The sequence below is a fragment of the Emiliania huxleyi genome (assembly GCF_000372725.1).
Source record: "Emiliania huxleyi CCMP1516 chromosome Unknown EMIHUscaffold_150, whole genome shotgun sequence".
Taxonomy (NCBI): domain Eukaryota; phylum Haptophyta; order Isochrysidales; family Noelaerhabdaceae; genus Emiliania; species Emiliania huxleyi.
This window is the reverse complement of record NW_005201091.1, coordinates 89879-112848: the sequence shown is the minus strand read 5'-3', so window position 1 is coordinate 112848 and position 22970 is coordinate 89879. Positions and strand designations below refer to the sequence as shown.

General features: G+C 63.7%; 8 protein-coding genes across 8 annotated transcripts in view; 2 read left to right on the top strand and 6 right to left on the bottom strand.

Annotated features, from left to right (window-relative positions):
* EMIHUDRAFT_441325 (hypothetical protein) overlaps positions 1 to 392 on the top strand; it is a 2390-nt gene extending 1998 nt beyond the window's left edge. The window contains exon 3 of the mRNA XM_005786490.1: positions 9 to 392. Within this exon, the coding sequence (XP_005786547.1) occupies positions 9 to 176 (168 nt within the window). The 3' untranslated portion in view covers positions 177 to 392. The remainder of the gene's footprint in view (positions 1 to 8) is intronic.
* Positions 393 to 554: 162 nt separating this feature from the next.
* On the bottom strand, positions 555 to 1006 carry EMIHUDRAFT_228753 (hypothetical protein; the record flags this gene model as incomplete). The annotated part of the gene is made up of 2 exons (XM_005786489.1): positions 555 to 638; positions 785 to 1006. The coding sequence occupies 2 exons, from the start codon at positions 1004 to 1006 to the stop codon at positions 555 to 557; spliced, it is 306 nt and encodes a 101-aa protein (XP_005786546.1).
* An 870-nt stretch (positions 1007 to 1876) lies between these two features.
* EMIHUDRAFT_363565 (putative histone H2A) lies at positions 1877 to 2642 on the bottom strand (the record flags this gene model as incomplete). Its single annotated transcript, XM_005786488.1, has 3 exons — positions 1877 to 1912; positions 1933 to 2361; positions 2513 to 2642. 2 exons carry the CDS (start codon positions 2640 to 2642, stop codon positions 2096 to 2098), a joined length of 396 nt encoding a protein of 131 aa, XP_005786545.1. The 3' UTR covers positions 1877 to 1912; positions 1933 to 2095.
* Positions 2643 to 5166: 2524 nt separating this feature from the next.
* Positions 5167 to 8811, bottom strand: EMIHUDRAFT_111342 (hypothetical protein; the record flags this gene model as incomplete). Its single annotated transcript, XM_005786487.1, has 11 exons — positions 5167 to 5310; positions 5655 to 5759; positions 6306 to 6399; positions 6584 to 6645; positions 6789 to 6952; positions 6995 to 7431; positions 7636 to 7793; positions 7841 to 7972; positions 8053 to 8190; positions 8259 to 8303; positions 8371 to 8811. The coding sequence occupies 11 exons, from the start codon at positions 8809 to 8811 to the stop codon at positions 5167 to 5169; spliced, it is 1920 nt and encodes a 639-aa protein (XP_005786544.1).
* A 113-nt stretch (positions 8812 to 8924) lies between these two features.
* Positions 8925 to 9543, bottom strand: EMIHUDRAFT_363562 (hypothetical protein; the record flags this gene model as incomplete). The annotated part of the gene is made up of 2 exons (XM_005786486.1): positions 9280 to 9543; positions 8925 to 9175 (listed from the first exon to the last, which is right to left on the bottom strand). A coding segment is annotated over exon 2 (251 nt), but the record flags the coding sequence as incomplete, so codon positions are not given.
* A 3351-nt stretch (positions 9544 to 12894) lies between these two features.
* On the top strand, positions 12895 to 14375 carry EMIHUDRAFT_441323 (hypothetical protein). Its single transcript, XM_005786485.1, has one exon. It carries the CDS (start codon positions 12942 to 12944, stop codon positions 14289 to 14291), a length of 1350 nt encoding a protein of 449 aa, XP_005786542.1. The 5' UTR covers positions 12895 to 12941; the 3' UTR covers positions 14292 to 14375.
* Positions 14376 to 16437: 2062 nt separating this feature from the next.
* Positions 16438 to 16941, bottom strand: EMIHUDRAFT_228744 (hypothetical protein; the record flags this gene model as incomplete). Its single annotated transcript, XM_005786484.1, has 2 exons — positions 16438 to 16499; positions 16611 to 16941. The coding sequence occupies 2 exons, from the start codon at positions 16939 to 16941 to the stop codon at positions 16438 to 16440; spliced, it is 393 nt and encodes a 130-aa protein (XP_005786541.1).
* A 1232-nt stretch (positions 16942 to 18173) lies between these two features.
* EMIHUDRAFT_111340 (hypothetical protein) lies at positions 18174 to 21211 on the bottom strand (the record flags this gene model as incomplete). The annotated part of the gene is made up of 2 exons (XM_005786483.1): positions 18174 to 19571; positions 20789 to 21211. 2 exons carry the CDS (start codon positions 21209 to 21211, stop codon positions 18174 to 18176), a joined length of 1821 nt encoding a protein of 606 aa, XP_005786540.1.
* Between the last annotated feature and the right edge of the window lie 1759 nt (positions 21212 to 22970).

Genomic DNA, 22970 nt, shown 5'->3' with positions numbered 1-22970 from the left:
CCCCCCCCCCCCCCTCTCCCGCCAGGGAGAGTCGCACATCATGCAGCTGTTCGAGACGCTGGCTGAGAAGAGGGATAAGATCGCCGAGCCGCCACCGACCTTCCTCGACACATTCTTCGACGGAAAGTAGTGCTTCTCGCCGACTCCGCTGCTCCAGCGCCGCGCAACCAGTGTAGCGCCCGATACGCAGGGCCTGCCTCCGCGTGAGCACGGTTCTCGCCCTCTCCTAGCGGCGCGGCGTCCGCACCGGCGCGAGAGACTGCTCGGTCAGGACTCAGGTCGGTCGAGCTGGGGAGCTGGGGGGAGCTGCCGCTGCTCTGCGGCGCCACATCTACCGCTCGCGTGTTGTTGCGCGCGCGTGGCCGCGACGCAGTCGTTTCGAAGTATGCCATAAAGACAAGGCCCCAAGTTTCCGGAAAAAGCCAGTGGCGCCCCTTACTGCTTACACCGCGGTGACATGTACACATGTGCATGTGCATGTGCATGTGCGCGACTTGCGGTTCGTGGTCCTCGCTGCAGCTGTAGAGCTGGCGCCTCCGCATGAGCTGGAGGTGCTACAAGTCCCACCGGCGCGGCACCGCCCGCATCACCTGGAACTCGTCGAGGCACAGCTCCACCCACTTCTCGTCACTCTTGCGCTGCGAGGCGCGGCGGTGCGAGGTGGATAGTCAGCCGACCGGCGGCGGGAGGGAGTTCACGCGGCTGCGCAGCGGAGCGTGTCGGCGCGCGTCTAGACACGGGAGAGTATTTTGGAGGCTGCTGTCACCTGTGGCACGCTGCGGACCTCGTCGTTGTCCGAGTCGAGTTCGCTGGCGGGGAGGTCGAAGTCGTCCTGGCCGAGGACGTCCTGGGCCCACTCGTCGTCCACGATGTCTACCAGCTGAGCACGCCGGTGCAGGTACGCGATGAAGACTCCGTCGTCGGACCGCATGGCCAATCGAGCAAAGGACCCACCGGCAAGCGGCAGCAAGTGAAAAAGAAACTGGTGATCAGAATCGGACAGCATGTCTCTCTTCGTTCTCGTGCTCCCTCGCTCGGCCGGGCGGCGGAGGGGGTGGTGCGGAGGCGTCGCCGCCGCGCGTACGCTCGCGCGGGGCGGCGCTGGAGCCCACCTGCTGGCGCCGCCACGGCGCGACGCCCGGGGCCGAGCGCAGAGCCAGAGAGACCTGTGGCGAGGCCCAGGGGCTTCCAAAAACCGAGCATCTCGACGACGAGCAGCTCTCTTGCAGCGAGCAGCGGAGGAGGCGCCTGGGCGAAGGGGCCGGCGCGGCGGCTCGTGGCGCGCACACGCCCCGCTCGCCCGCGGCCGCTGTGGCGAGATTCAGCTTTGCCTCCTCGGCGACGTTTACGAAGCTGACCTCGCTGCTGTACTTCGGGCGCGGCGTTTGGCTCGTGCGATGCGCGTGGCCTGACCACGAGTCTCTGGGGGGGTCCTCGGCCACGACCCCCCCCGGGGCCAGTGGTCGGGCCAGGCGCATAGCAGGGGGGAACCCCCGCCCTAGGAGGAGGGGAAGGCGCTTGGTTTGGTCCGACCCCCGCCCTAGCATGAGTTGTTCTCACAACGGCGGCCCCCTCCCTGGAAGCGATTTCCGCCTGCTCTCGGGCTGTTCCATCTCCTCATCTCTTTCCCACGCCTACGACCTAGGCGGGGCGCGGTGGCCGGTGGGCCTCGGTGGGCGTGCACGTGCCGCGTGTGCGCGCGGGGTACGGGGGCGGCCAGTGCGGGCGCGCGCGGGGTCGCGCGCGGTGCGGACGCACTGGCCACTGCGGTGAGTCGGTGCGCGGTGTGTGACGTGTGGTATCTCTGGCGTAGAGCGAGAGGCTAGAGCGTAAGGTGCGGCGGGCGTCATGTGTGTGTCCCTTCTTGTTTCATATTAACATCGAAGGCAGCTCAGGAACGAGAAAACAATACAGTCTCCAAACCCCTACCACCACCACCACGCCATGGTCTTGCGAGACATATATGGTAGATCGTCGCGCCACGACCCCAGCACCCCACCCCTGCCCCCAGGGCCCCTGCTCCCCCGCCGAGAAGGTCCGGTAGGTAGGGAGGGAGGGGGGCGGCGCGCGGAGGGACGGTGGATGCGGCGGAACTTCAGAACTCCTGCGAGGCGCCCTTGCCGGCGACCTTCGACTTCTTGGGCAGGAGCACCGAGTGGATGTTGGGGAGGACGCCGCCCGAGGCAATGGTGACGCCGCCGAGGAACTTGTTGAGCTCCTCGTCGTTGCGGACCGCGAGGACGAGGTGGCGCGGCGTGACGCGCTTCTTCTTGTTGTCGCGACAGGCATTGCCCGCGAGCTCGAGCACCTCGGCAGCCATGTACTCGATGACGGCGGTGAGGTAGACAGGTCCGCCCGCGCCTGGATTAGGATGTGGGGCTGGGGGAACGATGCCGTGCAGGAAAGCACCGCGCGAGAACGAGTGCTGCGACTACAGGCCAAGGCGTGTATACGACCTTTGTCTTGAGTGCTAATCGGAGCGTGGATATCGTTGCATCTAGCACTCGAAGGCCATAGCGCTTCGCGAGGCGCATGGTGCGGAGCGCCCGCCCGATCCGCGCGACCGGAAAGGTGAGTCCTGCCTTGGCCGACTTGCTCTGCGCCTTCTTCTTGGAACCGCCACCGCGACCGCCCTTCACCATGATGTGTGTGTGTGTGAGCCAAAAGGGGGGCAGCGCGATTGAGGTGAAGAAGAATTTGAACACCGCACTCCAAGTGCTCCAAATTTTGCCCGGGCTGGCACAACACTGGGCACGGGACTGGCGCGCACTGGCACTAAGAAAATCGCACCATGTTTTCTTTCTTTCTTTTTTCGCAACGAATGCAAAAAGCCGTCGTCTCCAAAGGCCAAGGATGCAGTAGAATTGCACAGAGCCGCACAACGTCAACGAGAGCGAGGCCCCCTGAGCCGTTGGACGTGCGATGCGGCGTAGTGAGTCGATGCCGGCGCTCTAATAATGAGTTTGCCGAGCCCCCCACTCGGGGGTAAACACACGCAAAAAAAACGTTCACCTCAAAGTGAGATGGGTGAAAAGAGGAGCAGGTCCCCTCCAATGAGGTGTCTTTCTTGTCTAAACGGCTATCTCCAGCTCGCTGCACCCGGGGGCGATCTTTGGAGGTGGGCTCGTGTCGCGGAGACTCTGAGCGGGGGGTCGCGGGGGTCGCCGCGGCTATAAATAAATAAATAAATAAAACGGTCAAACTCTGAGACGAGATGGGATTTAGGGTCATGTGTCCCCGCCCTGCACGATCTTGGTGTGAGGGATCTTCAATCCGCCCCCCTCACCCCTCGTCACAAACCCGACACAGAAGAGAGAGCGGCAAGAGTTGGGGCTAAAATGTATAGATAAATAAATTAATAAAAACGGACACCTCTCTACTGTGAGGAGCCCCCCCCAGCACTCGGTGCTGGCGTCACGCAGCACGCCCTGCTGGGGGTAGATGCCGAGGGCATCGCCAGGCTCAACCATGCCGCTCGACGCGGTGACCGCCTGCTGAGGCGTGGTGCCCCAGTTGCTGGGCGCTGCCATCCCAGCGTCGGACTCCAGGATCGGTCCGACTCCTGCGGCGGCACCTGCAGGGCCAAGGACCGTACTGCCGCCTTCCGCGTGGAGCGGGCGTGAGGTGTGGCTGCGTGTGGGTGGCGCACTGGGCTGAGCACCACCAGCGCGCAAACTATAGCACCGGGGGACCGGGGGAGACGAGCTTTCTCGCAGTCGATTCCCGGATAAGGGGCCGAAACGCCGAACGTCTGTTGGGTTAACGATAGGCGAAACCATGGCGGGCGCCGGGAGATATCGCCGCTATGAGAAACGAGATCGCGCCGAGGTTGTACGTATGAGGTGGAGTACGATCTCGGAAAGTCCCCCCCCTCCCCCCCCCCCCCCCCAAACCCAACACGCTATGAAAATAAACTCGGGGCGCACGCACGTACACCTTCTCCATTGTCGATCTCTCTCCACTAGCGACCTTCCCCTCGGCTGTCGGAAAAGAAAGAAAGAAAAGAGCCAAGCCAAGAGAGGGATGCGGGCGCGTGTTTTACATGTTCGGTTGTTTTCTTTTTTGTGCCAGAAAGAAAACGGACAACCCAAGGGAGGGATGGGAGGACGGCACGCCGCCACCACACAGGGATTTTTTGTGCCAGCGTGCGGGCGCGCAGAATTCTTTTTGAGTCCGCTGCGCTAAGCCATCCCGCAAGCGGGATGGCCCGACACTCGAACCCGCAAGCGGGCGTACGAACCGCGAGCGGCTCGCACTCGTGACACGCAGGCGTCCGACACACGGCGCCGGGGCTAGCTAGGCACCGAACGAAGAGGAACTACGGCAAGAACCGCACACCACCCGCTGACGAGCGCTCGCGGAACTGGTCCGTGTGTGTGTGTGTGTGAGAGAGAGATTGTGTTGAGTGTTGTGTGTGTGTGTGAGGTAAGGTAACTCTAAAACACAAAGTGGTGGGGCAAGGGGGGGCGACCCTCGCATCTCCACACCCGGACACACACGGGCAGGAAGGAGCCCCACGGCATTCAAAGTCTCTGTAACAAAGTGCAAGGAAGCACTGGCCCGGTGCACGATTCGATACTGCACGTGGCTCGTGGGTGAGCAGCCTGCCCCTCCCTCCCGACCAGGAACTCCCGCACACGTGAGAGGAAGCTCTGGACAACGGTGTCGTGGGGCTCCTTTCTAGACCTTCCCATACTGCGTTGGTGTCCAGACTCCAGTCCGAGCCTGACTGGCCTTGTGTCATGTGTCAGCCCAGGCGAGCCTTGGATAGCCTTTGTGCGAGAGACACGACACAAGACAATGCTAACAATGCAACACGCACGGCGGGGCGAGTCGGAGTGGTAGGGGCTAGGGCTGGTGACTGGTGGTGGCGCGGGCCCAGGCGCCACAGGCCCCAGCCTTTGCAGATTTTGCACGCGGCACGCGGGCTCTCCAGCGAAGCAGCGTCCACAGACCACACACCACAGCCGGTGGGGGCGCTCAAGACAAGTGTGTCGTCCTTGACCAGGTAATTGGTGGCCCGAAAAAAGAAACGGGGACGCTGTCCTGTGCCATACATTAATCATTATACAACGCCGTTTTCGCTTCCACAGAAACACTTGTGCGCTCATAGATGATAGTTCATACATAGATCGGTCTCCTTCGCGCTTCGCCCCCTGAGCCCTGTCATTCCTTCACCTTCTCGAAGCCGAGCAGCACGACCATGGCCATCGTGAAGGCCGCCGCCGCAGCCCACACAGCGGCAGCGCGGCCCGAGAACTCGCGGTAGAAGAGGAGGCTCCACGCGCCAGAGGTGACGAGATTGGAGGCCTGCCCGTGCCGCAATCGTGTCACGCTCCCCGGCTCTCTCTCTCTCTCTCTCTGTGTGTGTGTGTCTCTCTCTCCGTCTCTCTCTGTCTCTCTCTGTCTCTCTCTGTCTCTCTCTGTCTCTCTCTGTCTCTCTCTGTCTCTCTCTGTCTCTCTCTGTCTCTCTCTCTCTCTCTTCTCTCCCTCCCCCTCCCTCCCCCTCTCTCCAGCTCCCCCTTCCCCTCGCCTGGAGCGTCACGGTCGGCATCTCTTCCTCGTCTCGCGCGTGTCTCGCGCCGTCCATCCACAAGTGGGGGGGGGGGTGGCGGTGGGCGGTGGGCGGCGGGCGGCGCCTGGAACTGAGCCACCGTCACCGCGTTGCCGCCCAGCTCGACGGCGAGCGTCGACAGCAAGTTGCCCGCCGTCCAGCAGAGGCCTGCGCCCAGACCAGGCAGCACCGCCGCGCGAAGCACCTCGTGCGCGAGAGATGGCGAGAGATGGCGAGAGATGGCGAGAGATGGCGAGAGATGGGAAGAGGAGCACCTCGCTCCTCCGGGGGGGCGGCAACGGCGCGCCGCCGCACATTCCGGTCGCCTAACAAAAGAAATCCAATGCCGAAACCGACCCGTTGGAGCGGCGCCGCCGCGCCTGCCGCGCCTAAAAAGAAATGCCGTCAGGATAGAAGGAGAAGACTCGTTGGAGCAGCGCCGCCGAACATGCCGGTCGCCGACGCAGCGGCGGAAAGAGCGGCGGTGATGGCGATCGCGCCGAGTCCAAAGGAGCAAGTCCACGAGCCTAGTGGCTCGAGCTCCGGCGCCTAGAAGCTTCCTAGAAGCTTCCTAGAAGGTTCCTAGAAGGTTCCTAGGAGGTTCCTAGGACCGCCCCCAAAGGAGCAAGTCCACGAGCTCCGGCGCCTTGGGCGGCAGATGCCGCTGTGCCAGCGTGACCATCACGTACCTAGAAGGTTCCTAGAAGGTTCCTAGAAGGTTCCTAGAAGGTTCCTGGAAGGTATGCGTGACCATCACGTACTGGACAGAGGCGAAGACGCCGGCGGCGGCCGCCAGCGCGTACCCAACGCGGTCAAAGGGCGGCAGAGGAGCGCCTAGAAGGCTCCTAGAAGGTTCCTGGGCGGTCCCTACCCATTGCGGTCAAAGGGCGGCAATTTCAGCGCCGCTGCCGCCGCCGCCGCTCCGCACGCCGCGAGAGTAGCCGCTGCCGTGCCGTGCCTCGCCACGCGAAGAGAGGGCGCCTAGAAGGTTCCTAGAAGGTTCCTAGAAGGCTCCCAGAAGGACCTCACCCCGCCAAGGAGGGCGCGATTCGGGTCGTCGCGGCCGCCGTCTTCGCTCGACGTCTCGGAGCCTACGAGGAAAAGAGTGCTCGCCGTCAACAGAAAAATGAACGCCACCAAGGGACCTTCAGGCCCTCCCTCGGCCCTCGGCGCCAGGGCTAGCCGTTCGCACCCCCCCGGACTGGTCACTCCGCGCCATAGGCCTCCCCGGCACCACGGGCAACCCCTCCGCGTCTGCTCTGCGCGGGCTGTGCAGCGCCTCGCTGTCCGCCTCGCCCTCCTCCTCGGCGAGGACGAGGGGCGCTGAGGGGTGCTGCCTCGCGCGCTGCAGCGAGAGCCGAGGCGCAAAGATGAGACCCGCCATGCCGAGCAGCACGCCTAGAAGGTTCCTAGAAGGTTCCTAGAAGTGTCCTAGAAGACCCGCCATGCCGAGCAGCACGCCAGCGAGGTAGGCGGGCGCGAGGAGGAAGGTGCCGCCGCCGTCGAGCGTGTGCACCTTGAGCCGCTCACCCAGCGCGATCGAGCCGGCGAGGAAGGAGGCGAGCGTCCCGGTGCCGGCCGAGGTGAGCATCACCGGCCCGACTCCGAGCCTCGGTACGGCTGCGATGGTGCAGAGCCCGGCGGGGATCCAGGCGGCGGCGGAGGCTACGGCCCACCACGTGAAGAGGAAGGGCTCGCCGCTGCGCGCCAGCCGCAGCAGCACGAGGCACGCGCCGAGGAGACAGCAGCAGCTGGACTTGGCCGACTGGAAGAAGAGAGGAGGCACGCGAGCGGCGAGCACGGCGGGCCGCTTGAGAAAGATTGGGTAGGAGCCGTTGAAGAGGCCGGCGGCGATGGCGAGGGCGGTGCAGCTAATGCTGCTCATGGAGCCCGCCGGAGGCTCAGATAGCTCAAAAAAAGAATTCGTTGTGGGCTTTCTCAAAAAAATAAAAGTGGTGCCTCCGCCAGGACAAAGAGAAAAAATCTCGGCCCTTGACCAGAGGCTGTCCTCCGGCACCTCCCTGCTGCCAACGCCAATGGAGTGGCGCCTCGCGCGCCCCTCGCCCGGCGCTCAGCCGCACGTCTTGCAGACGCCAAACTGCGCAATCTCGCTCTGTGCGCACGCCTCCCGCTGGTCGGCGGGCAAGTCGCGGCAAGGCGTCGGCGCCGGCGTCTCGCACTCCACCCCCTTCGCGGCGCAGATCGCCTCCAGATCTGGAGACACGATGTCCACAAATAGCTTTTGCAGCCTCGGCAGGGAGCCGCGCGACCCATGAAGGTATAGACCGTCTGGTCTCCCAGGTATCCGACATAGTAGCCGGTGCGGCCAGCTGCTATCCGGTCGAGGTATCGCACATACGTTGCGGAAGCGCGGGCAGCGACGAGGTTCATGAGCTGGACGCCTCCGTTTCTTCCAACCTGGGAGGGAGGCGAGGGAGATGATGGAGGCGAATGTCTTCGTAGACCAAGTGCGCTCTGCGACTCTCCCTCTCTCGCACCATGTTTTCGTAGAGGTTGCTTTGCTCCCTGGCGATGCCGATCACCGCACGGTCGCCAAAGCTTTCAAAGACCGACCATAGCTTGATGATGGGGCGCAAGACGACAGTGTCAGTGTCAAGCAGGATGATCCTAGGCACCTACAGACTCACCACCGAGGCGCAACGTTCAGATCCACGCGATTGACCCTGGACAGCACTATCGACACCTCGGGTGGCAGGATCCAAGGCAATAGCGTCTTGATGAGGTACGCCTGCATAGTAGAAAGAGCTGCGTCGGAACGATGGCAAGCGAGGCGGCCCTCGTGAGTGGGTGTGCACCGGGCCGGGCCCATGGGAGTTGTGCGCAAAGTTGTCGTATATGCACGCGAGTCGCTTCGTCAGCTTCATCATGGTGACACGGATCCCTGACGGCACATCTGCAGCGACTGGCTTGACTGCTAGCAACGCGTGCACCACTACGCCTGATGAGTTGAACAGCGCAGCGGCCTTGCCCATCTCCCACAGGCTCGGACTCGGCCGCGTGTCGAAGAAGCCAACGTGGATGAGCTGCTTGCTATTGTCGGGCAACGGTGGGCCGTACGCCAGCTTGTCCCACACGATGTGATTCCACTCGCGGAGCAGCACGGCCGCCCCCCTTCCTTCAGGCAGGCATGGCTTCCGCAACCTGGGGCAGTCCATTGCATGCGAGTTCGGGTCGGCGCAGACGCGCAGCAGGAGGGGCGCGAGAAGCGGGAGCGGCATATACAAACACACACACATCTAAAGATATAAGGGCCTCGCGTCGTCCGCCGTTTATCCCCGTGACCCCCAGAACTCGCGGACCCGAGGAGTCTGGAGCTTCAGCTGGCGATCCATCATGCCGCTCTCGGCACCGCAGCAGCGCGAGCGCCGCGCCGCGCAGCGCGCTGCCGAGGCTCAGGACGCGGCTCGCGGGCAGCGCAACCGCCCGGCGCCGAGCCGGTGCTAGGCCGCCTCCGCTGCGCCTGCTTCCTTGCGCGCCGCTGGACGTCGGCCGAGAAGACCGCTTCCCTCTGGGGACCCGACTCCGCGAAGATCGCGCGCGCGTCGTGAGTGGCGGCGCGCGCGCGATCTCCGTTCCCGGGCACGCCGGTCGCAGTGGCATGGGCTCCCAGGCTCAAAAGCGCTCCCGTCAACAGCGAGCGAGCGCCGCCGCTGCTCCTCCTCCCGCCGCCGCTCACCGAGACTCGGTGCCGCCGTTCTCGCCGCCGCCGCCGCCGCCGCCGCCGCCGCCGCCGCCGCCTCGCGCCTCGCCTCCGTCACCGCCGCCCTCCATCTCGCAGCGGCGCGTCCCTCTGATGGCGCGGGCGCCTCGCTCACCGGCGCCTCGCCGCCGCCCCCCCCCCTTCTCGCGCCGCTCCGCTCGTGGCCGCCGCCTCCCCTGTCAATCCCGCCGCCTCCCCTGTCATCCCGCCGCCCGCACCACCGCCGCCACCGCCTCGCGCCTCGCCGCCGCCGACACCGACCGCCCTCTCCCCTACGCCGCTCTGAGCGCGGTGCAGGCTGCAGCTGGGGGCGAGCCCCCGCGGCGCAGCCTCACCGCAGTGCACTGCGCTCTCCGCGCCCCTGACGATTAGTGAGGAGGTGGTGTTGCACAGCATGGAGCTCGGCGAGCGTTTAGCGAGCCCCTCAGCTAGTATACGTATATGGCGAACGGTTGGAGTGTGGTGCCCGCCGCCTGCACGGTCGTGCGACGAAAAGAATTTTCTCTCCGACGCACTTGCCACGCGACAGAGGAGGAAGTGACAAGGGAGAGAACGACGAGAGTGGGACAGCCGCGAGGTGGCATGAAGGTTGCAGCGAGAAGCGGCGAGAGACTGCGAAAAGAGATACGAAGAGGCAGACTCCCCAGGGTGGGCGACGGCTAGCGCATCACACTCTCCTCTCCTTAAAATCCCTGTGTGGTGGCGGCGTGCCGTTCTCCCATCCCTCCCTTGGGTTGTGTGTTTTCTTTCTTTCCCTTGGGTTGTCTGTTTTCTTTCTTTCTTTTTTGCCGAGGGCAAGTACCCAAATCCGCTAGGTTGGGCGTGCTTTCACAGCCTCACGAGAGTAAAAAGAATTTTACATATTACAACTCCCTCGACGAAAAGAATTTTACCAAAAACGACGACGAAAGAATTTCATAACAAAACTCCCTCGCACGACACTGTAGGTATATTGTTGACACTGGGCACGGGACTGGCGCGCACTGGCACTAACACACCCCCGGCCACCTCTCTCTGTTGTGCGAGGCGTGAACCGCGCCATTCGCTCTCACCTGGCAACCCTGTCTGCACGTCTCGCGCGCGCGTGAACAGGGCTCCAGGCCCCAAATGACGTGTGAGTGTTAGAGTTGTTTGGTATTGCTAAAAATCTCTCTCAAAGGCGCGAGACACACCAAGCAACTCAAACAAAAAAACAACATACATCATTTGTCTATCCAGAAAGAGAGAGAGAGAGATTTTGAGAGAGAGATTTAGCAGAAAGAAAGAAAGAAAACAGAGATTTAGCAACACCATTCCTAAAACTGACGTGCCAATTTTTTTTGGGCAAGGCGTCTATTCGGTGCTCTGCACGTAATAGCGTGCGGCAGTCGTGCGGCAGGCACCTGCCGGACGCAAATGGGGCCGCCTGGTGGCCTCCGAGCGCCAGCCGAAGCAACCCTCGTCGTGCCCCGACACCCCCCCGACTCATGATGTGCCGCTCTTGCCTGTGTGGCCGCTGACGGCGGGACCCCGTGCGCGGCTGCGCCGCAATCTCGTCACTGCCGTCGTCACACCTGTCCACAGATGCGACGGGTGCCTGTCCGACCGCGACAAACAGGCCTCGTTGCGGATCGCCAGCCCGCCCGTTGCCTCCGCAGACGCCCAGCTAGCCGAATCGTCGTTACCTTCCGCAGACCGACTTCGCGAGCGAGCGGGCGCGTTCTAGATGACGGTCACGCCCAACTCACCGGCCTTGTGGCCTGAAACCGATTCTGAGCCCTGCCTCCCCCGAGCGGGTATGGCCGCTGCCCGGCGGCCCGCGGTACGATTCGGTCCCGCCACCTCCCCGCCGTCCCGGTTCCCGCAGGTGAATTAATGCGAGTTCGCCACCCTCCTCGCCGCCCTCTCCGCCACTGTCGCCTCCGCGCTCTCCTCCGCCGTCGCCGCCGCCCTCGCCTCCACCGCCCTCTCCGCCACCCTCCCCGCGGCCTTCTCCACCGCCCTCTCCGCCGCTCTCTCCTCCGCCGTCGCCGCCGCCCTCGCCGCTGCCGCCGTCGGTCTCGCCGTCGCCTTCTTCCGTGTCGCTGTCGCCGCTCCGCCGTCCGTGTCGCCGTCGCCGCCTCGGATCCGTCCGTGTCGCCTTCGCCGCCTCCGTCCGTGTCGCCTTCGCCGCCTCCGTCCGTGTCGCCGTCGCCGCCTCCGTCCGTGTCGCCTTCGCCGCCTCCGTCCGTGTCGCCTTCGCCGCCTCCGTCCGTGTCGCCGTCGCCGCTGCCTTCCTCCGTCTCGCCATCCCCGCCGCCGATCTCACCTTTGCCGCCTCAATCCATGTCGCCGTCGCCGTCGCCGCGTGCTGGACTGGAAGATGTGGTCAAGCTGGAAGCGGAAAGGTCCTCACAAGTGCAGAGGTCCTCACCTCGTCGGAGGTCCTCAGATGGCCTCATCGAGACCAGAGGTCCTCGCGCAGATGCTGACCATCGTGGGGCTGGCTCGTGGCTGTTGGCGACCGAGCTAGGATGCAGACCCGAGAGCATCCAATGGCACGAGCATCCTAGCTCCCCTTGCTGCGTGGGCATCTCATTAACAAACGTGACGACATCTCAACGGGGCGAGATCGCGTGTGGTGTTTAAAATTGTATGTTTTTAGCTGCAGTCACTGAGTCAGGCGTCAGGTGCGAGCTGTGCAGGGTTGAATACGCGGTCTCGAGCAGCCATATGCCATCTGCTACCAGCGTAAGCGGTGTCGAGCCTTGGCTGTTCACGATCTGCGAGACGAAGCTCCTGTCGGCTGCCTCCTCACAATCGAGATCGTGATTGGCTGAACAGCCACGGCTATCGAGACCATGATTGGCTGAGCCGTGGCTGTTCACGATCGCTATCTAGTGTCCCCGGTTTTTGTTGTTGACTGCTGAGAGATTTGTTTGTTTGTTGACTGCTGTGTTGATAGCTGCGAATTATGTTGGGCCGCTAACCTCGAATTACTTTTTTGCCACTGCGCGCGCGGAAGTGTGGACGACACGAAGATCTTTGCCGGTGTGCCGTCGGACCCCTCGGGGGTGGGGCGCATGGGGGCGTTCGTCGCTTGCGGCAACACGCTGCCACGCGCCCGCGAGACGGTTCTGGGCGTGGAGGGCGGGGACAGGGGCGGGAGGGTGGGGATGTGGGACCCGCGGACGGGGACCGGGACGGTCGAGGCTGTCAAGGGCCAGTACACGGACGCAGAGGGGAAGTGCCGCGTGGAGGCGCTGCTCTTCGAGGAGTTCGGCGCAATGAGCGCGGGGGTGGAGGAGCTGCTGATGCGGGTGGCTGAGGTGGCGGGCCGGAAGCTCACGTGGTGGCAGTACGACCAGACATCGTGGTCGGCGCGCGAATGGATGCCGTTTGCGCTGCAGCGACTGTCGGTGCAGCTCTGGACGGCGCTCGCGGACGAGGCACAGCGCGCCATTGGTGCGGCGTCGCGCGGCCGCGAGGGACCGCGGGGGGGGGTAAGCGGGATGGGGGGCTCTAAGGGGAAGGGAGTGGGGGGCGCCCAGTAGGGCGCCGGCACCCCAGCGTAGAGGGCCTCGTGTAGCCCTCCTTTTCGTATATATAACAAAATTGCTAAAAATCTCTCTCTCTCTCTATATACAAAAGTGTGGACGTCCAAGGGCGCTTGTTTGGAGCAAGGGCGAGTCCACGTCTCCTAGCTCGATGTCGCGCATCACCGTCCGTGAGCAAGCCGATGGCAAGCTGGTCGGGTGGCAACCGTCGACGGATCCGGCCCACCGTGGCGTGCGCGGTGTTCCGCCGCCGCTGGCGGGCACGGTCGAAGGCTCATGTGTCACCTTCCCCAGCGTGTCTGCGCCTGAGTTCCTTTACCGGTGCTTGACGGTGCCTCATAAGCTGTCTGCGGACTCATCCGAGGGTCTCGCGACTCGAAGTATCGGCCTCGGCAAGGCCTTCGTCTCTTTCGCTTCTCTCTCGACCAACTTCTTGACGTACGCCGTCTCTGGGATCTTCTACGACCGCTCCCTGCTGCGGACAGCGCTCAACGTCACGCTCGACGTCGCAGGAGTGCGGAGCTGCTCCAGCCTGGCCAACTTTGCGCTGCAAACCGCAGGCCGGCTCGGCTTCACGCACGCGGAGGTGGCGGTCAAGGACTCGACTGTCGTACCGGCCGCAGTGTCCAGCATGCCTGCCGTCGTCTCCGACCTCTTCAACTCTCACTGCCTCGTCCACGTGGGCGTCGTATCTGGCGGCCGAGTCTGGAACACGTTCAACCCTGCCATGACCGAGTACGTCGCCAACCGCGGCGTCGACAAGGAGAACGACCTGGAGCACGCCTCGATCGCCCACGTGCTGGCACGCATGCTATGGCGGCTGGTGGATAGCGACGAAGAGCGCACGCCTATGCTACGGGCCATGGCTCGAGTGCTGCATGCGCCGCTGTCGCCGGTCGACTCGACAAGCGAGGTGGCCCAAGCTGAGGCCGACGAGGTGCTGATGCTCTCGATGAAGCGTTCCAGCAGCTACGTGCATGGCCTCTCCTCTCTGGGCGTCCCGATGGAAGAGGCGCCGGACGAGTCGGTGGTCGTTCCGCACCGGTACGTCGTCCGCCTCGTCCGCGTCAAGGATGCCGCGAGCGGCTGCGACGCTCTCATCTACGTGGGCGTCGACGTCCCCGCCGGGGCGGACGGACGGGGCATCTTCCAGTTCGAGAGCGGCGGCTGCCTCGGCCGGCGCAAGCGGGCGCTCGCGGACTCCGCTACCTACTCGCACGGCAGCGAGTCGCCCTCGGTCTCTGAGACCGGGGCGGCCGAGGCCCTCGACGAGCCGCCGCAGGCGCAGCCGGAGATGGTGCGCCGGAGCTCGAGCAGCACGAGCAGCGCACGCAGCGCCGTCGTGCGGGAGGGAGCCATCCGCCACCAGCGCAAGCGGTGTCGAGCCGCGTCGCCGCCCGCGCTCTCGTCGGTGTCTGAGGAGGAGCTGCTCACCGTGCTCGATAGTGAGGAGGCAGCCGACAGGAGCCTCGTCTCGCAGATGCTCGCCATGATTGGCTGATTCAGATCGCCATCAATTGTTTGTTTACCCGGACGACTGTTTTTGTTGACTGCTGTGTTATGTTAGAACAACAAGCTAAAGCGCACTCGGGGGCCCACAGACGTCCCGCACACCCGCCGCCCCGCGCCATGCCCCGCGCGCGCCCCGCCCCGGCCGGGAAAAGGGACAGTTTGGGACGGCGATAGCGCGGGGTTATACGGGTATATTGGCACTTCTCTCTCTCTCTCTCTCTCTCTCTCTCTCTCTCTCTCTCTCTCTCTCTCTCTCTCTCTCTCAGTAGCGCGCGACCTTGGGCACATGCGCAGCCTCAAACAGCTTCTCACCGTCGGGGCCATAGAGGGTTCCCCGAAAGTCCTGAGACATGTCTGCGTTTTGGCGCTTCATCGTGATGCCACGCGCTCGCATGGCGGTGATGAGGCGCATGAGCATCTCCTGCTGCGTGCCAGACTTCTTGACGGCGAGGTAGCCGAGGTGCTGCTTTAGGTACACGACGAGAAGTCTGGCACCGACGAGGCGCTCCAGGTCGCCCATGCTGAGCGCCAAGAGCTCCTCGCTGAACTCTTCCGTCTTCTTGGCCTTGGCTTTCCCGCCCTCGCCGACCGATGCCGACGGCGTTGCCTCCGCCAGAGTCGATGACGGTCGTGTTGTCCGCCAGAGACGCCTGTCAGCCACAGAACGCGAGAGGGTAGTCTTGCAGGGAAGACGCAGCGTTGCGTGCGTTGCAGCGGCGCGCGCGTGCATACCCCTCACCCAGCCACTGCAAATTAACGCACACCTGCTTGTCAGCAAGCGGCGGCGGAGGAGAGAGCTTGAGCACGAGCTTGTCACCGGCGGCCGGCGCGAACTCGAGTTTGAGCATGTTGATCGAACGAATTCCTGCAGAGAGGCAAGAAGGTGGGGCCGCCGGCACGCTCGCTCGCGTCCTCGGCGCTCGGACTGGAGCCGGGCGGCGATTGGCGAGCAAGCGAGAGCGGGTCGCTCTCTTGCCAGAAGAGAGGGAGGGCGGTCGCGCGCGGGACAAGGGTGGGGAATGGGCAGCAGCGGACGCGTCTCGCGCCCTCCTCAATGGCAGCGGCTGTACCTGCGAGCGGGAGTAGGCAGGCGGTGCGAGGCCGAAGGGGGGACGACGCTCGCGCCGCGAGCAGAGGCGTTGACCGAGATGTGCATAGGTTCCTACATCTTCGAGTCACCGTTCACACCAGTGGCAGCCGCACAGCTGTGACAGCGATGGGCTCGCCCTCACTGGCCCTCAGTCACTTGAGTGCTGCGGCTTGTGTGAGCGACACTGCTCGGCGACTGCCGGGGCACACTGTGAGACGTGGGTGTGAGGTAAAAGCACGCTACCAGCGAGCGGATGCTATGCCAACTGTGCAGAGTGTGTGAGCAGCAGAGGAGCTGCTCTCCAGGCTTCATATGATGTAACATACTTGACGCCCCCCCCCTCGGCCTCGTCTTTTCGTGGGTAAACGAGCGTGTATCGCGCGCCTTGCGGGGGGGGCGCGGAAAAGAGGAACCTCTTGGCGTCATCGCCATGGTGCTGCAAGCAGCGCCGGGCAACGACGACTTACCGCCTCCCGGTCCCCCTCGGCACACCTCCGCTGCTTAATGTTTGACGACTCGAACCCGTGAAGCTTCCCCGTGCGCGGGTTACCCCGCACACGGGTCAGCCTGCCAGCCACGTATCCACGCAAGCGTGGTCCGCGCGCATGGCATACAGGCGTTCGCCAGACAGCGCAGAGGCTAGGCGACCGGGGAAGGACTAGCTCAAGGGCAACACAGCGTCACCAGCCGTTGGCGCGCAGAACGAGTCTGCGGCCCCCGGTTGGGACGAGTGCGCGACGCGGACGAACCGCTCAATGTGGCCGGCAGCTCGCGCTGCCGGCGGGGTTGGTTGGGGAGAACCGGCACGGGGAAAGCCGGCCTCCCCGGAGGGTTCGCCCCCTGGAGGGGCCCCAAAGGGCCCCCCGGGGGGGGCGGGGCCCCCCGCCCCGAGGGGCGGGGGCAGGTTCGTCGCTTAGCGCGATGGAGTCAACCCTTGTTGCCAAGTCGGCGAGCGTGTTGTGTATCGAGAGCGAGACCATAGCAGATGCGAGAGCGGCGTCGTCCGGGGAGAGTGGTGGTGGGGGAGGGTCAACATCGAGGGCAATTACGCATCGTGCTCCCCGCTCGCCTGCTCGCTCGGCACATACTCGGACCATATCGTTCGAACTCGGGGGGAACGGCGAGGGTTAGCGACGGGTGCGGCTTTAGGGTCGGTGGCGGGCGAGGGGTGGCTGTCAGGGCTGGCTGGGGCTGTAGCCGTTGGTGTAGCAGGTCCACCGTTGGCGTCGCTATCATCATTTCTCTCCGAGTCCTGGGCGCTGCCTGTTGCTCCGTGTCCACTGGTACTGCTGTCGCTTCCCTCCGCGTTGCTTTCCTCGTCGGGAGTGTCCGTCGGGATGGTGTCGTCCGCCCACTCGGCAGCGTTTGAGCCTCTGTCGCCCTGCCTGCCGCGAGCTGCTAGCTCGTCGACGTAGTCGTTCCATTTGTTGCCGCTGTGACCCGCCACATGCCTCCACGTCACGGTGTGATTGGCGCGAAGGCGTCGCCAGAGGGAACGAAGGCGCTCCGCCAGCTGTCTGTTCGTTTTGGGGGTCACCCGTCCCATCATGCATGCCGCCGCGTACTCGCTATCGGTCCGCACTACTCCGCGTGATCCCGCTTGTTGCGGTGACGAGGATAGGAGAGCCCGGAGGAGCTCGGCTAGGGCGGTTAGTTCCGCCGTGTTGTTGGTATGCTTTCGCGCGCCGAGGTAGGCTGGGTGTGCGCCGCCGAAGTGACAACTCCTGGCCCGTAGCCCTCGCTCGTCAGCGACGCGCCCTCATCGCCGATGGCGTCGCCCCCGATGAGTACTGCATAGGCCCACCCTGCTTTCCCTAGGTCCTCCGACCCGTCTGTGTATGCCACCCAGTCGGGCGGGCGTCGTTGCGCCTGCTCTGCCAGTTGCTGCTGTGGGCGAAGAACGACCCCTGGTGCCTCTACCATTAGTCTCAGCTTGACCCGGCATGCCCCCCCTTCACCCTGAGGCGCTACACAGAGGAGTGCGACTGTGCTCACCGCGCAGCCGTTTGCCGCCACCCCTCGGACAGATTTGAGCGTCTCGGGGAGCGCGCACTCGCCTTCGCTGGAAAAGAAACCTGAGGCGAGCCACTCCGTCTCCCACTCCGCAACGGGCCCCTCCCCTGGCGACGGCTGCCAGCCCGGGATTCGGAGGCGGGGATCGCCTTTTCCTCGTCGATAGCTCGGCGGCGGGTGTGCGTGGGCGTAAGTCCGGATTAGAGCTCGGCGCGCCTCGTTGTAGATCGTGTCAACTCGCACGTCCGGCGTGTCGTCCGGCGCAAGGAGGGCGTTCCGGTGGCGCCGTCGTACGATGCCTGCAAGTGTCTCAACTATGATAACGCGAGTCGGCGTCGCCCCAATGCGTCCCTCAGCCATCTGTCCTCTACCTCATCGAGGTAATGGGCCCGCGTCAACTTGTTCTGCAGCACGTTCGCCGCCCCCCAGAGGATCTCGCCGACCCCCTTCCCAAACCCACCGAACGACTCGAACAGGAAAAGAATTTTAGAACCAAGGCGGTCGCACGACACGATTCACGCGACAGGCGAGGCGCGGGCGACGGCTTCCTCAGAAGCCGTCGCCCGCACCACAGGAGCAGAATTTTATCATTGAATCCCTCGCACGACACTAGGCACGGGGGACTGGCGCGCCTGAAAAGAATTTTACAACCCAACTCCCTCGCACGACACTAGGCACGGGACTGGCGCGCCTGAAAAGAGAATTTTACAACCCAACTCCCTCGCACGACACTGGGCACGGGACTGGCGCGCACTTTGACACCACGGATTAAAACAAAGGAGGAAGCTCATGGACATCAGGCTCTGTCGGCGCAAAGAAGGATCGCACGAACTCGCGTGACGTTGCGGCAGCGAGCGGAGCGCTACGTTGCTCCAGCTCGAGCAGCCGCAGCTCGGCTGCGGCGTCCGCGGCGCCGTCAGGCGGCGCGGCGCCAGCATCGGCTATGCGGTAACCGTAGAACTGGTGCATACGATTGACGATGCGCGTCTCGAGCACGGGCTGCATCCCTCGCCGCGATGCGCCCGTGCCCGGCTCAGCCCACGTGCCGCCCGGAAAGCGCTTGCCGCGGAGCAGAACGAGCGCCCCCATTGGCAGCGTGCGGGCGAGGTGAGCCTCAAGCGCCTCCATGAAGGGCGTGTCCAGGGCAAGGGAGTAGCAGAAGCACTGCGTGCCATCACACAGCGCGGCGTGATCGAGCATGCTCCCACAGCTGAGCTCGATGCTCCGGGCGCGCGCTGGGGAGAGGACCTGCCGCTCGGCCGCCTGGGCGAGCGCAGCCGTCGCCTGCGCGTGCCGGGTGGCGGACAGCTCCACACCTGCCAGCCTTGTCGCGGGCGTCAGCAGCGCCAGCTGCAGGAGGAGCTTGCCGTTGCCAGAGCCGAGGTCGCAGATTACGACGTCCTCCTCCGCAGCGCCTACCGCCGGCCGCATCTCCCCAAACAGATGCGCCACCAGCTCGCCCTCGGTGTCTCCATAGACGTGCGCCCCTTCGCCGCCGTGCTCCTTGGAGCTCAGCAGCGCCAGTTCCGCGCTGCCCAGCCCACTAAAGTTTGTAGCCGTCGGCCCCAGCGCCTCGTAGATCTCTTCGAGCATACACAAGCGCTCGTCGATGGGCGACGAGTAAGCAGCCGTGTCCGTGGGCTCGCACGATTCCGACAGCCGCAGCGGCTCCGCCTCCCAGTCGTAGACGACGTCTTCCTCCTCGCCACCGCGCTCGTAGCTCCCATGCGCTTGGCAGAAAACGACCGCGGCGTATCGAGCTCCAGAGGCCGCGTCCAACGGTGACACCGCGTGAGGGCAGCGGTCGTCGGAGAAGAAGAGCACCAGCCGATCTCGGATGGGCGCGATGTCCGCGAGTGCGCCTTCGACAGCGACCACGTCTGGATCTGCGCCCGCTTCATCGCACGCAAGCGCCTCGGTCCCGCTGCTCGATTTGTATATGCGCAGGCGACCGCTGTTGGAAGCCGCGTCCCAGCTATCTTCCTGGAGGTAGTAGACGACAGAGAGCCGCCCGGGATGTCGACCTGGGAGGTCGACGTGCTTGCCTTGGCCGCCTCCGGCCCTCAAGCACGACAGAGCACACGATGAGAGCGAAATTCCCGCCAGCTCATCCGCTCCGCACTTGCCAAGACTAGCGACGAGCGTGCTGAGCTTCGAAGTCAGCACCTCGAAGCCGCTGGGCGAGGCGGTGGAGCGCCCTATGTTGAGGCAGCGCTCCCGAAGGAGGGTGGCCGCACGATCACCGAGAAAGCCGTCCAGCACAGCGTAGCTGCATTCCGTCAGATCGCTCGCAACTTGGCGCAGGCAGGCATCGTCATGCACGTCCACCATGGTGCTGCACTTCCATCAACGAAGCCATGCTAGCAGAGCAGTCTGTACTGACATGAGCCGCACACCTGAGAGTGGCCGCGTTGGGTAGCGTTCACAGCCTTGTTATTGAGAAGGATATCCTTTGGCCGCGTTGGGTAGCGAGGATTGGTGTAACCCAAGCCACGGAGGCGTGTTTTCTGACGGCCGACGACCGTCAGTGCACGGAGTTGCCCCTTCTCCGACTGCCCCGGCTAGTTCCCGAGGTCGTCGGGTGTGACCCCTGCGTCCCCCGAGACCTAGCGCGGGTGGGTTGGAGGGGGGCTCGCTGCAGGGAAGGGCTGTGTAAGAAGCCGATCCCCGTAGTCCGCCCCGCTCCTCCCTTGTTATTGAGAAGAAAATATCTCCTATGGCGCTGTGCGCTGGTCTGTGAGAGGTTGAGGTGCGAGCCCTGGAGGCCCTGGGGATGGGGTGAGACTACCCGCGGGCCTAGAAGGCCCGCGCGTAGGGGGGTGGGACATTGAGACCGGTCATGAATGAGTGCGCGACACGCATGTTGCATGTATGTATGTAGAAAGATGAACAACAGTCGGGCTCGGACTGGACACCAACGCGGTATGGGTGGACGCGGGACAGATGATGACGACACGCACGGAACGACACACAGACACAAACAAGCTCACAAGACACGCAGCCAGCTGGCTGCCACACACCCTGAGTTGGCGTACACATAACTCAAGGCCACATCCTCCCTGTCGCCCCCCCCAGCACTCCAAGGTGCCAAGAGAACAAACAAGGGCACAACAACACAACAGACGACAGGGGAGAACGCGTGAGGCTAGAGCAGGCTTGCTCGTCCTCTAGCAATCTCCGCCGACCGCGAGGCCGGACTAGACCGTGTGTGGGGTCATGTGAGGTGTCTCTGGTCACTCTCCTCAGGGGCTAGCCGCCAGCAGCTAGCCCTATCTCGCACTCACTGGCGGTGACAATTCTATGGGTGAGCGTATGCAAGTAGAGGCGCGTGAGCCGATTCTTGATCGCATGCCATTGGCATATAACTCGGCTTGGCGTGCGACCTCAGCGCGAGCAGCGTTGTTGATGTTTTGCGCGTCGCCACAGACGGCGGCGCGCGAGAGCTGTTGCGAGTGGTGCTGGGCGAAGCCCCGGGCGCTGCCGGAGGCTGTGCCGTAGTCGGTGCGGTCGACGGCGCTCGGGCTGCCGACCTCTTTGGCGAAGTTGAAGATGATTCTCTTGGTCGGCGGCGCAATGCCGTCCTGGCTTTCGACGAGACAAATTTTGACGATTCCGTTCTTGACATGGAGCGCGTCATAATACTGTCCCTTGTGCTCTTTGACCCAGCCTTTGCCGGTCGCATGGACGAGCGGGCCCTGTGACTTGTGGCCGTTCACCAGCATTGGGACATGGTACGGGCTCTCGCAACGAATGCTCTGGTCGGAGGCGCGGCTGAAGTTGGACAGGCCGCGCGAGACGGATTGCATCTCGCTGACGGAGGACAGGCACGTCTCAGTCTCGATGCCGAAACGTATGCCTCGTTTGACCCAACATCAACATGTTTGTCCAACTGGTCCGCGTCCGCGCTGACTTCCGATCACTCTTCTTTATAGTCTAAGACTCTTCACGTAAACAGGAGCTCACAGCCTAGCCGAGGTTTGGCCTATGACATCCGGCTCGCCTCGTGCTTCGTGTGGTTCTGTGCTTTGCTGTATTTGGGGCACCCACACTCCTTGGTGGTGGCTCCTTGCGACGAAATGTAAGGAAATCTTGTAAGGAAATCGTTTTCGTTACGACTGTTTCTTGATCTTGTTCACTCTTCACAATTCGGGGCGACATCCGAGCAGTACAACCTACTAGACAGACAGAGAGGGCGCGCATGCTGTCGTGTGCTCGGCCCAGAGGAGACACATCTACTCGCGTTTACGCTTGAGGCCGTGGTAGTGCGCAGCCGCCGCCTCGCCGCAGCCGCCTCAGCTGCCGCGCCGCCGCCTCGTAAGCTTACACGAGCCGCGCGCCCGCGAGCTACACGCCCGCGCTTCTCTCCGCCACCCTTGCTGCCGGAAGTCATCCCAACCAGACTAGTCAGGCCTGGCAAACAAGGATCCATCCTGCCACGTAGGCAAATTTGTGGTGTTGCTGAAACTTTGTGAAGCGAACCGAACTTCACGATCACGGTTGTCTTTGTTGTATCCTGATACTTGCCCTGCATTTTCATCTTGATCTCTTCCCCATTCGACGAGAATGTGCCTGTGATGTGCATGTTCTTGTGCGGAAACGCAGCCACAAATCCACTCTCCAAGAACAGTTCTGCATTTGCGAGGTCGTCGCAGCCCCAGCCACCCGCAAACTGCGCGTGGCACGCAGTCGCAAGGACACCGCCATCGTCGTCAACAGCCATGCTGAGCGAATTGACCTGTGGTGCGCTGCTCCAAGTTCTGGGCGCATAGGGCGGACACGCAACAACCCAATCAGAAGGGCCGGTTGCGTTTGATATCCAGTGCCCGGTGAGCATCAACCGGTCCAAAAGCGGCGTGGCTATGAATCCATTCGCCACTGCTGTGAGAGACAGCAGCGCCGCGCATCTTGCCATAGAGTACCAGAGGGGCTGGTGCCCAAGCCTCGCACGCTCGCTCGAGCTCGCAGACACCTTCTTGAGGAGCACGAGAAAACGACAACCTCTCTCACAGGTTCGACACACGCGAAATAATGTTAGCATAAAACTCCCACGCACGACAAGAACCTCGCAACGACGACAGTGAGGGTGTGAGAGACAGACCCAGGGAAGGCCTTTCCCCCCCACTACCTTACAGCCCCTGCCTGAGCTCAGGCTCGACAGAGGTCGGTTTGAACATTGACAGTTACGTACCCCTTTCACGCCGTAATCTCTCTCTCTCTCTGGGGGCGCCGACTACGTCTACGAGCCCAAGGGAGGGATGGGAGGGGGGTGGGCGGTGGGAGGACGGCACGCCGCCACTGCACAGGCGCAGGGATTTCAAGGAGAGGGGATAGCCGAAGCCGTCGCCCATCCTTGGTCTGCCTGAGAGGCGAATCCGGGACGGTGGAGGTTTGTGCCTGGTCCACTGTTACCTGGGCCGCGCGAACTTTTTCTTTTTCCTCGCGATGACATGTCTGCCCCGGAGCAGGCGCACATCGCTTCCAGGGAGGGGGGCGCCCTTCTCTCCACGCCCCACCCCCCCCCTTTTGTGGGCTGCAGCCTCGGGGGGGTCCGGACCCCCCCCCTGA